This window comes from Myxine glutinosa, chromosome 10 (genome assembly GCF_964187855.1).
Source record: "Myxine glutinosa chromosome 10, kmMyxGlut1.1, whole genome shotgun sequence".
In the NCBI taxonomy this organism is placed as follows: Eukaryota; Metazoa; Chordata; class Myxini; order Myxiniformes; family Myxinidae; genus Myxine; species Myxine glutinosa.
Window position 1 is genome coordinate 126,904,472 of NC_136270.1, and position 13,036 is coordinate 126,917,507.

The window sequence follows — 13,036 nt, forward strand, 5'->3', positions numbered from 1 at the left end:
ATGAGGTACAAACAATGTGAAACTGTTTGATTTAATATGATGAGGTACAAACAATGTGAAACTGTTTAATTAAATATGATGAGGTACAATCAATGTGAAACTGTTTTATTTAATATGATGAGGTACAATCAATGTGAAACTGTTTGATTTAATATGACGAGGTACAATCAATGTGAAACTGTTTTATTTAATATGATGAGGTACAATCAATGTGAAACTGTTTGATTTAATATGACGAGGTACAATCAATGTGAAACTGTTTTATTTAATATGATGAGGTACAATCAATGTGAAACTGTTTGATTTAATATGACGAGGTACAATCAATGTGAAACTGTTTGATTTAATATGACGAGGTACAATCAATGTGAAACTGTTTGATTTAATATGATGAGGTACAAACAATGTGAAACTGTTTGATTTAATATGATGAGGTACAAACAATGTGAAACTGTTTAATTAAATATGATGAGGTACAAACAATGTGAAACTGTTTAATTAAATATGACGAGGTACAATCAATGTGACACTGATTTAATATGACGAGGTATAATCAATGTGACACTGATGAAATATGACGAGGTACAATCAATGTGAACCTTTTATATAATATGACGAGGTACAAACAATGTGCTATATGATCATGTGTGCCACATGATAGTGTGCACCATGTGATAGTGTGTGCCACGTGGTCGTGTGTGCCATATGATAGTGTGTGCCACATGATAGTGCATCACATGATAGTGCGTGTCACATGATAGTGTGTCACATGACAGTGTGTGTCACATAATAGTGTGTGTCACATGATAGTACGTGCCATGTGATAGTGTGGGGCACATGGTCGTGTGTGTCACATGATAGTGTGTTCCACATGATAGTGTGTGTCACATGATAGCATGCATGTCACATGATAGTGTGTGTCACATGTTAGTGTGCGTCACATGGTAGTGTGTGTCACATGATAGTGTGTGTCACATGATGGTGTGTGTCACATGATGGCATGTGTCATATGATAGTGTGTGCCACATGATAGTGTGCATCACATGATAGTGTGTGCAACATGATCGTGTGCGTCACATGATAATGTGTGCCACATGATAGTGTGCATCACATGATAGTGTGTGCCACATGAGAGTGTGCATCACATGATAGTGTGTGCTACATGATAGTGTGCGTCACATGATAGTGTGCGTCACATGATAGTGTGCATCACATGTTAGTGTGTCTGACATGATAGTGTGCGTCACATGATCGTGTGTGTCACATGATAGCGTGCACATCACATTATAGTGTGCATCACATATGATAGTGTGTGTCACATGATGGGGTGTGTCACATGATAGCATGTGTCATATGATAGTGTGTGCCACATGATAGTGTGCATCACATGATAGTGTGTGCAACATGATCGTGTGCATCACATGATAGTGTGTGCCACATGATAGTATGTGTCACATGATAGTGTGTGCCACATGATAGTGTGCGTCACATGATAGTGTGTGCTACATGGTAGTGTGCGTCACATGATAGTGTGCATCACATGATAGTGTGCATCACATGTTAGTGTGTCTGACATGATAGTGTGCGTCCCATGATAGTGTGCGTCACATGTTAGTGTGTATCACATGATAGCGTGTGTCACATGATAGCGTGCACATCACATGATAGTGTGTGTCACATGATAGCGTGCATCACATGATAGTGTGTGCAACATGATCGTGTGCATCACATGATAGTGTGTGCCACATGATAGTGTGCGTCACATGATAGTGTGTGCCACATGATAGTGTGCGTCACATGATAGTGTGTGCTACATGATAGTGTGCGTCACATGATAGTGTGCATCACATGATAGTGTGCATCACATGATAGTGTGCATCACATGTTAGTGTGTCTGACATGATAGTGTGCGTCCCATGATAGTGTGCGTCACATGTTAGTGTGTATCACATGATAGCGTGTGTCACATGATAGCGTGCACATCACATGATAGTGTGTGTCACATGATAGCGTGCACGTCACATAATAGTGTGTTTCACATGACAGCATGCACGTCACATGTTAGTGTGTGTCATATGATAGTGTGTGCAGTTTGAGGATGAGTGTTCAGATTATCTGCTCTGAAGTTAGTTTACATAATGTTGACCTCAGCCTCCATGAACTTGAATCTGTTTAAAGGAAACTCTGTCAACATGGAAAATGCATTATTATCTCATTTATAACAAACATTTAATTCATTCTGAATTCTCCTTAAAGGGAAATGAGGTTTTTGTTTAAAGAAACTTACGTTATACAACCCAGCAGGCGAAAGAGGTGTTGGCTGAAAAAGAAAGTGACCACCTCCGACAAATGTAGCAGCAATGAGCAGAGACCAAAGAGTACTGGGGTCCCTTTGAGGTCCCCCAGGTGCCAGTAAAGAAAGGTAGCCAGGAAGCCGTAGCAGCAACCGGTGAACCAGCTTATGTAGAGCACTGAGCCGTAGCGTACGGAGCACAGTATCCCCACCAGGTCATCCAGATCTTGTTCCTTGAGTGTCCGGGGTTGCACATTGGAATTGTATTTACCCTTCACCTGCTCAAGTTCGACGTCCTCTTGTGTTTCAGGTGTCATGTCGGTCACGTGACGGTGTTCTGTGAAGTTGAACTGTGTCGCCACGATGAAAGCCGTTGCAGTCATAATGGCGAAGGCAACAAAAGCCACGTGGTAGTTGCTCGGGTCGGTGATCTTACATGGCGGCTCCACGTGGCTTCCACCACTTTGGCCTATGGTTGTGAAGTCGATCAAGACCGAGACCGTGAACATGAGGGTCGCCCACCCCAAAGCCCCCCACATGCGCTGCTGCCCATAACTATTTCGACTTTCACCCAAATACATCAAAGTGACAGCGTCGGCGATGGTCAGAGCCGGAGTTCCGAAGAACTCACTGAAGATGACCAAGAGCAATAAGAGGAGGAACAGGTATCTGATGTCATCGTTGTTGAAAAGAACCTGATACGGTTTCACCACAGGTATGGATGCCCTTATCCCATGTTCAGTCACTGTCTGGGGAGTTATCCCATTAGTGTGCTCTCCTGCCACGTTGTCTCTGATCTTACGTTGTAGTGGATTTGTGGAGTCCATTATGAAAAAGTCAAATTCCCAAGTTGGAGATTGCTCGATATTTTTGTGAATGGCGGATCTTCTTCTTCTGTTGTTTAGAGATGGCTGCTCTGGTTTGGTGATGATATTTTCAGGTTTCGTATGGTTGAGCCCTGCAGACACGCATGTTCCAGGCACAGGGGGCATGAAACCCACGGCCAGGTTGAAGGCCGCCCAGCAGAGGAGTCCTGACAGCAGCAGCAGCTTCCCCTTCCTGCTGTAGTCTGCCACCATACCCCAAAGGGGTGCGCTGCAGAACTCGATGAAGTAGCGGATCCCCATGAGGATTCCGCCTTGAAAAGGTGTCATGGCAAGCTGCTTGTAATAAACAGGTAGGAGTGGAAAGAAGGATCCGTAGGCCCCGAAATAAAAAAAATAATACAACTTGGAGATTGTGAGGTCATCGCAGCCAAGGTTGATGCATCGTCTGTTAAAACAACCGGCTTCATCATCAGGCTCAGAGTTCTTTGCTGAAGGTTCAATGGAGGGACAGGTGTCACTCTTCGTCTGTTTGGTATTCTCCGGCAGGATGGGTGCCTTGTCGTTCTCCATGTTGGGCCCAAGTTGTTTCAATCTCCTCGTCTTTACTTCATTCCTGATTTTGAGAAACAAGTTGGAAATCTGATCAGTTACAACAACATAGCAGAGACTTTCGCAGTGTTTGATTTCATCTTTCAATGAAACATTTGTCATTTTCGACAGGAGCTGATCTACTGTATTGAGGTTTGTGTAGCTACAGGCAAACCCTAACCGCACCTTAAAAATAAATAACACCATCCTAACCCCACCTTAAAAATAAATAACAACATCCTAACCGCACCTTAAAAATAAATAACAACATCCGAACCCCACGTTAAAAATAAATAACAACATCCTAACCGCACCTTAAAAATAAATAACAACATCCTAACCCCACCTTAAAAATAAATAACAACACCTCAACCGCACCTTAAAAATAAATAACAACACCCTAACCGCACCTTAAAAATAAATAACAACATCCTAACCCCACCTTAAAAATAAATAACAACATCCTAACCGCACCTTAAAAATAAATAACAACACCCTAACCGCACCTTAAAAATAAATAACAACACCCTAACTGCACCTTAAAAATAAATAATAACACCCTAACTGCACCTTAAAAATAAATAACAACATCCTAACCCCACCTTAAAAATAAATAACAACACCCTAACCGCACCTTAAAAATAAATAACAACAACCTAACCCCACCTTAAAAATAAATAACAACATCCTAACCGCACCTTAAAAATAAATAACAACACCCTAACCGCACCTTAAAAATAAATAACAACATCCTAAACGCACCTTAAAAATAAATAACAACACCCTAACTGCACCTTAAAAATAAATAACAACATCCTAACCCCACCTTAAAAATAAATAACAACACCCTAACTGCACCTTAAAAATAAATAACAACAACCTCACCCCACCTTAAAAATAAATAACAACATCCTAACCGCACCTTAAAAATAAATAACAACACCCTAACCACACCTTAAAAATAAATAACAACACCTTAACCGCACCTTAAAAATAAATAACAACATCCTAACCCCACCTTAAAAATAAATAGCAACATCCTAACCCTACCTGAAAAATAAAAAACAACACCCTAACCGCACCTTAAAAATAAATAACAACATCCTAACCCCACCTTAAAAATAAATAACAACATCCTAACCGCACCTTAAAAATAAAAAAAACAACACCCTAACCGCACCTTAAAAATAAATAACACCATCCAAACCCCACCTTAAAAATAAATAACAACATCCTTAAAGGACAACTTTTGAGCCTGTAGGATTAATGATGCATGACAAGTAGTAGGGTTAAATGAAGTGTCAAATTTCAGCAGGGTCGGATTACAATTGGCAAATAGTGTGAATTAATTGTCATTTGTTGATAAGAACACTTCGGGGGTTTTACGAAATTTTAATTGTCAAGACGTTTGGGTACCATTTAAATTGGGACATTTTCTCAGTGACCTGTCTCATACCTGTTTGATTGATCTTGGCTGACTATTTCACAAATGGAGGGTTGGGTTGCCTTCAGTGGTTGCTAAACTTGAATTTGTGATATAATGACCAGACAAGATTGAAAAATATGTCAGATATGATCCAGGGGCAGAACGGTGATTTGTCAATTGACAAAAGGTATAGGTCAAAGGTGACGACCAATGATCATATATCTCCATCAGTGGATGGAACTGTTCTGGCAACATTGGGAAACGGCTTATGTATAGAGTTATCTGATTGATTAATGAGATTTATTGTTGAATATTGATGAATTGATTTAATTGAATACATTGATTGATTGATTGATGAAGGTGAAGTCTCAAGAAAGAAGTTTTGAGATATTTGTGAGACATTAATGTGAAGACAACCTTGGAAAAGAGCAAGGTGGTGAGTTTATATAGTTATATTATATATGTGGTTATTTTCTGTTTGATTCCCCCTCAACAGAACGGCAAACGTGCTGACCCATTTTTACTGATCCATTTGAAACAACTACGACACCGATCAGTGCGATTGGGGTGTGGGAAAGCCACAGGACAGGGAGACTCTCTGGCAATCACTTGAAGTCATCAATTGCAAAGGTGGAGAGATACTTCCTGGGAGACTACGGAGTCGAGCTTATAGGAAATAAGCTAGGAAATCGCGCATTCAACATTACTCTGTATAAGGTGGAACAAATTTCAGCGATTTTTGCAGTACACACAGTCGATAGTGGGTGTAGGTGTAATCTAAAGTGTAGTCTTGGTAGTTAACTGGTACATTGAGTGCATATAGAGTGTTACTCACACACAGGTGTAATGGGGAGTGGAGTCAGCAAGGAGAAGCAAGGTCAATTGGACTTGTCCCAAAGAGGTGTTTGTATCAATTATATGTACGACCGATATGGTGAAGAGGCTATTAAGGAGGTTGAAAATTGGTATTTGTGGACAAAGGGACATGCTAAGGAGTTTCCAAGAGATGGTACATTTGAGCGAAGTCGATTGGAGAGATTAGGACAAGAATTGAAAGCCAGGAAGCAACAAAATTTAACAGTAGACTGGCTTGCATTCCATTATTGGGATATTGAATCCAGGACATGGGAACAGCAAGAACGGATGACGGACCTAGAATGTAAAATAAAAAGAATACGGGATACATTGGAAGAGATAAATGCACAACTGCCCTCGAAAATAGGAATGAAAGTGACAGTTGGCCCATCTGATTCCCATTTGTCTCCCCAAAAAGAACAGTACAGAGAATTTTTTCGTGTTTCAGGAGATAACCAGAGATCACAGTGGCAACTCAGGGATCTAGAGATGCAGTCCAGCAATACAAGTGCACAGGTGGACAGACCAGGTAATGACAGAAACCGGTGTTTCAATTGTGGAGAAATGGGACATTGGAAAAGAAGATGTCCGTATGTCAACAAAACACGATTTCGCAAGGGAAAACCAAGATTAAGGGTACCAGTGTTTACCGGTACCTCAGATAATGATTAGGCCTTCATTGCTGCAGATCCCAAATGATGACTGGCCTCAACAGATTAAATCATTAGACCAACATGGATAACTGTTGACGCTTCTTGTGTCTGAAAAGTTTTCGGAGCAAGAATGACTTTTATACTTTTGCTTGTTAGCGAATTAATAATTAATTGGTTAGATGCCAAAACTGGATATTTTTGGAACATGACCCTAAAAGATCCAGAATTAGGGTTAATTCTGGGAGCTTCATATTTTAAAATTATACCTGGGGTTTTAGGGAGCATTTTGGGCAAAACGATTTTTTTTAAAATAAAAGTGTGGAACATTGCTTTGCAATTTTTTGGGAAACCAAGTGACAAGCGTCACATGATCATCAGGTAGGAATTTTGGACTGTTATTTGGCATGATTGATAGGTCAGTGGACGACTGACATGTAAATGAATGTATCGTTAAATATGGATAAATGATTGTGGGAACCAAAAAAACGGGTAATTTCAATGTGACGTTATAGGGGTTTTCTGAAAATAAACTTTTGTCTATTTTTGTACTCGTGTTTTTAAAATTAAAGGATAAATTTTACGAAATTGAAATAAAATTGACACCCATCTTGATCTGCTAATAATGGTTCCAACGTAAACAAATATACATAATGCTTGGGTTTGTGTATGTTTGAGTGTCAATGTTTGTGTTTTGTTTTATGTGTCAATCTTACAAGATTGTTGAAACCAACAATGTGCTTGTCTGGAAATGGATAGTTTCATGTGGATGGGATTGCGTATCAGGAGAATTCGTAAAATAAAATAGAAATATAATTTGATTATGAAAATTATCTCTTTTGTTAAGGGAGATGGAATATGACGATTTGATGTGCTGGGTTATGAGCAGCCATTAATTAATACTAAAATTGTGCGTAATTTTGGGATTCCATTTTTGATAGAATTTATATTAGAATAAAAGCTATTTATGGATATGAGCTTCATAAAAAAATGAGGGAGTACAAAATTAGCCAAACTTGGCAGAGGTCTTATACTGACTTCCCAGAGTACTCTGCTCATGGATTTTGACATATATAAACTCCATTTTTATCAGCATATAAATTGTGCTGTATGTATGGATGTGTCTTAGGCATAGATGATATGGGCAGATAGTAAAGAAAATTTTGCTGATTTGAACTGTTGTAAGTTTTAAAACGGAATGCATTGTGCATCTTAAAACCAAGGGGCAGACATGAACGCGCTGTTACGTTATTTACACTCAGAACGCGATGTTACGTGTACCTGCAACATATTTGTTAATCTGGCACACCTATATTGGCATACAGGTGTTAGTAGTATTCACTAGTTGCATAGAAATTGATGAGCAACAGTTAAAGGGGTGCAAAACCACTTATTTGGAAATTTTCTACAAAAATAGGGGTTTTTCAATAAGTGGTAGCTATACAAATGGGATTCACCAAATTAAGTTATGGAGTTTAAACAAAGTTACTGGTCAACAAAAGGGGAAAGGATAGTAAATAAATTCTTCAATGCTGGGTACATTAAGTGAGATATTACAAAGACTTATAAGAGCTATTGTTCTTCCTTATAGCAGTAGGAGAGAAAATTAGATCTGTTTATAAAATGAATTTGTTGACCCTTTGCAGTTAATTCTTTGAATTGATTGTTTCACTAGTATTTTGAGTTCACATTAGAAATAGTTTGGTAGAGCTTTGGTCAAAACCTTTGGTTGCAGTGTTTTGGAAGAGATTAACAGACCATAGGAAGTTGATAAGAATAGAAACAAATATGGACCCCGGGAAAAAGGCGGAGCAGGGTAAGGCAAATAATCAGATTTATGTTAGGCCAAGTTAAAAAAAAAAATGTTTCTCGTCCCCGCCCGCTTCCTTTTTGGTCGCCGCCTACTTTTATTTACTATTTAATACTATTTTTTTTTAAATATATACTTGTTTAAAAAAAAATCGTTTTGCGAAGAAACGGGCATTTGCTGATCGTATCTTGTGCATTGATGATCTGAACTATTATGGATCCCGCCCTCTAACGGAACTTCCTGGTTAATACATGCTAGGCTTAACGCAGACACTTTGTGCGAAAGACGGTCAATTCTCGCAGCGGTTGTGCACTGGGCAAGTGCAATTTACGTGTAAAAATCTTGCATTTCATACTTTTAATGGTACAAATTTGAGTAGGGAATATGACGATATTCGTGTGTGTAAGCATATGTTCGTATGTTAAAACATATATTTATTTGCTAATTTGGAAATGAAATTGCAGGCCTTTCGGTAACAATCAACACTGGCATGTTTCACATTACATTGGACAAACTATAGAGTCTTTAAGTCAGCCACAGTGGTCATTCAATTCATGGCAGCCATCTTGGAAAAAAATAGCAAAAAAAAAGAAAATAGTAAATAGTAAGGGCCTCCCTCCTCCTTTTTCAAAAAAGTCCGGACGAGAAACATTTTTTTTTTTTTACTTGGCCTTACATATTAAGGGATTTATCCTAGGAATGAGTTCTCTAGTGGTGGGGACTCTGTGTTGCATGCATTATTTCGGGCTAATGAGAGCACAAAACGCAACATTGGTGGCCGACATACAAATATATGATTATGCGGTACGACATAAGCAAAGGAGAAGTTTGATGGAAGATAGGGACACACCTTTAAAACCCGATGGATTACACGGGATTAATACTTTTTTACATTTAGCCCACACAAGGGCTGATATAGCAAATGAAAGTAATTGTTGGATATGCACACAAATGCCACATTCTAGTGAGAACGGAGTACCATTGGAGGCAGTTCCTTTTGGTTGGGATGAATTATGTAGTCGCTTCCCAAAGAGGTTGGTAGCAACAATACCTTATTTACCAATGGCGATGATGCTAGGGAATGTTGGTTGGGAAAAAGGGGGATATAAATGTGTTGAATTTGCCGACAGTTATAGGCCTAAATAAAGAGATGAAGTTATGCTCCCCTCCGTAACTATTCAACAACAAATGAAAGGGCTCCTATGTTTCGTCCGACATCGAACCAAAGAGAATAATAAGTTTATGGGAAACTCCACCTGCCACCATTATAGTTACGAGTTGGGCTATATAAGATTGCTTGTCCCAGTAAGGGACACTAGCTTAAAGATGATATCTTTGTATTGGGAAGGAACTTGGATGACAGATATTACATGGACCTATAATAATACATATTTTATATGTGGACACAAGGCGTATGCGTATCTCCCACTGACATGGTCAGGATCCTGCTTTCTTGGTTTTGTACTTCCACACATGCGCTTGTTAACAGAGTCACCAATGCGCATCCTACATGCTAGGCAGAAAAGAACTGTTAGTATGGGAGAATGGGTTGGAATGGTAGTATTTCCATTTTATGGAACCTGGAAGGCAGGCCATGAGCTATGGCAAATGGCATTGGCTATAGAAATATTGGCAAATAAAACAGCTAGTGGATTGACAAACCTTACAAGTGAGCTGGCAGCAACAAGAACCATGGCATTACAAAATCGTATGGCATTAGATATGCTGTTAGCGGAAAAAGGAGGTACATGCGCAGTGATTGGTACAGATTGTTGTACATATATACCTGATAATTCGGGAGACGTTTATAACATAGCCGACACAATAAGACAAGAGGGAGCAAGATATCACGATTATGTGAAAGGGGGTGCCTTTGCATGGATGGAAAACACATTCGGAGGAGTGGCAGCTAAGATACTCCAATACTTGTTTGTTGGATTAGTAGTTATATTGGCAATAGTTTTAGTGATGGCTTGCTTGAAAACCTTAGTGACGGTGGGTTTAAATAAGATAACAAATAACACTATGATAGTGCATGAAGCACCACGTGCAGAAATAAATGAAGCAACAAATGAGGAAATACATGTGGAACCACAAGAGGAAGACTTTTATGGCGACATAAATGTTGAGATTAAAAGATTGAATCAAGTGATGTTGCAAATGAATAGAGTAGAGTTAAGATAAGGGCATAACAAATCATTGCGAATTGTGTCCGTTTTACAAGTTAGTGGACTCATATCACCATAAGTTACACGATTAAAAGAAAAAGTGGGAAGGACTATGCTAATAATACATTATGCATAGTTTGCTGTTTGCAAGATTTGTTGGGAATTAGATATTCCTGTTTGTGATTTTACTTATATGCACTCAACTAATAATGCATTTATTTTCTTTGAGTAGTGTTAAAATAACTGCATGAGTTTAATTTTTGAATTATATGAACCTGAAAGCAATTGTGGATGTTATTCTTAGTTTAGTAGTGTAAAACACATACCTGATTTGAATATTATTCGTGTGAAGCTGTTATAAGATATACATGATTAGTTAAAATATAGTGATTTCATGTTACAATGTACCCCATCTGATTCAATCTGTGTGGCGAGCAGATATAAATGTGGCTGAGTAAAGGAAAGACCAGGTCCCATTTCAAATGGAGTGATAACGACATCTGGAAAGAAGTTCGAAAAAGAAAATTGGTGGCTAAAAATGAAGTTAATCTTGGCATACACCTTCCTTCTCAAAGAATGATGAAGCCATTCTCCTTTGTAACTTGGAGATGGATGCTTACCTTCACCAAGGGAGATTTATGTGACCATTGGCCTGGATCACACTGCAACATATGAAAGAAGGGCGATCACTTACTTTTGTTCGAATGCCTCGAACATTCAACACGTCAGCAATTGCAGGATGACGACATTATACCTGCAACTTCCACGGGATGCGGTGACGTAAGTTATTACTTCACCAGCATGGAGCTACAAGCGAACGGCTGTGCTTTTCTTCACAACAGCTGTGCACGATTCTGCTGGTTTCTCCTGGTATGGACCATGGACAACTTGAACGCCCTGGTCCTAACATCATTGCGGATGCATCCGGCATCCCTGTTCCACATCTTGCTGGTCAACCAATATGACATCAACACTTGCTCCATACTCATGATGAGTGAGGAGGCAAGTCGACGACAATTGGATGAAGGCCTTGTTCAAATCGACTATGGCTCACAGCAAGAGTGGCAAGAATGTTACATGCAAAGCAGGGTCAGTTCATGACTCTGCCCAGCTATCACAACAGCAGAAAATCCTACGCAAAATAGTGTAGGTGCCATGAAGGCATCAGAAGAAAATGTTTCATACTTGAATTTCAAACACAAGTGATCACCCCCTTCTTTTCAATAAAAAAAAAAGTCAACATTTGTGTCAAAGCAAACGCATTGCCAAATGTTGCAGATGTTTTATTATTTTTTAATGGTGAACTGAAATTATTGTGTTTTGGTAAAGGTGAAGTGTTGTATGCTTTATGCAAATGAAGTGAATTGCATTATCAATTGCTCTGCTGGTACCAACCTCCTGACCCCCCCCCCCCCCCCCCATCCGGACCAAATTCAGATCCTGGGGGGACAGGGCCTTCTCCATCGCTGCTCCCACCCTCTGGAACTCACTACCTCACACCATCAGAGACTCCTCCTCACTCACCACATTCAAAACATCACTCAAGACCCACCTGTTCAGCACTGCATTCAACATTCAACCCACAGCATTTAACCCCTGACTATCACTTCTCCTTCTCCCTCCTTTTGCTTTAAATATTTCCCTACTGATTCTTGTCTTTTTGCAATTGTTGTTTTCATGTTTTGTTATGCATTATGTTTTGCACTCTGTCAAAGTGCCTTTGGGCTTCATGAAAAGCGCTATACAAAATAAATGAATTATTATTATTATTATCAATATGGAAACATAAATGTTTTGTGATCATATTCTTCCAGAATGACGGTGTATGCCTTATGAATGGGAAAATTGGATTACCAAATTTATGGGTCGAATATTAAATAGGTTGATGTTTAGATTAATGATTAATATAAACAAAAAGAAAAAATGAGGAATTGTGGAGGCATATAATTATTTATATTCTCCTTGTTCTTAAAATGTGTTTTTCATGAAACTTGGAGAGAAACATTCCTGGGTTGGATGGGTCAGAGGGAGAATGACCTGTGGGGAACAGAAAAAGGTGCTCCATCATTTAAACAGATAACAACTGTCTGGGAAGGCTCTTAGAGCTCTCCATGATATAAACCAGAGTGTCTCACTATCTGAGCCGTGCGGAGTCTTGAATTTCATGTCCTTATAAGGAACTAGGCATTTGATGATATAAGAAAGAGGGACTTCGAGGAGCTGTGCTGACCGAGGGGGACAAAGGAACGAAGGAGAGATCTGCGCAAAGGAGAAGATTGTGCCATGCCACGACCGGCTGAACGAGGCTTCGTTAAAAGTTCAGTTCATGTCTTAGTATAGTGATTATCTTGAGTTAGTTCGTTTATGCCCTACCCCTTTTTGAGTTTTAATAAACCGAACAAGAAGTTGAAAGTGGAGT

The 13,036-nt window shown here is 39.2% G+C and overlaps 1 protein-coding gene across 2 annotated transcripts in view; it reads right to left on the minus strand.

The window, feature by feature from the left end:
• LOC137417012 (major facilitator superfamily domain-containing protein 6) overlaps window positions 1-13,036 on the minus strand; it is a 168,836-nt gene that overhangs the window by 36,719 nt on the left and 119,081 nt on the right. For both annotated transcript variants that reach the window (XM_078786091.1, XM_078786092.1), the window contains one exon: window positions 2,288-3,733. In XM_078786091.1, coding sequence (XP_078642217.1) covers window positions 2,288-3,733 — 1,446 coding nt within the window. The remainder of the gene's footprint in view (window positions 1-2,287; window positions 3,734-13,036) is intronic.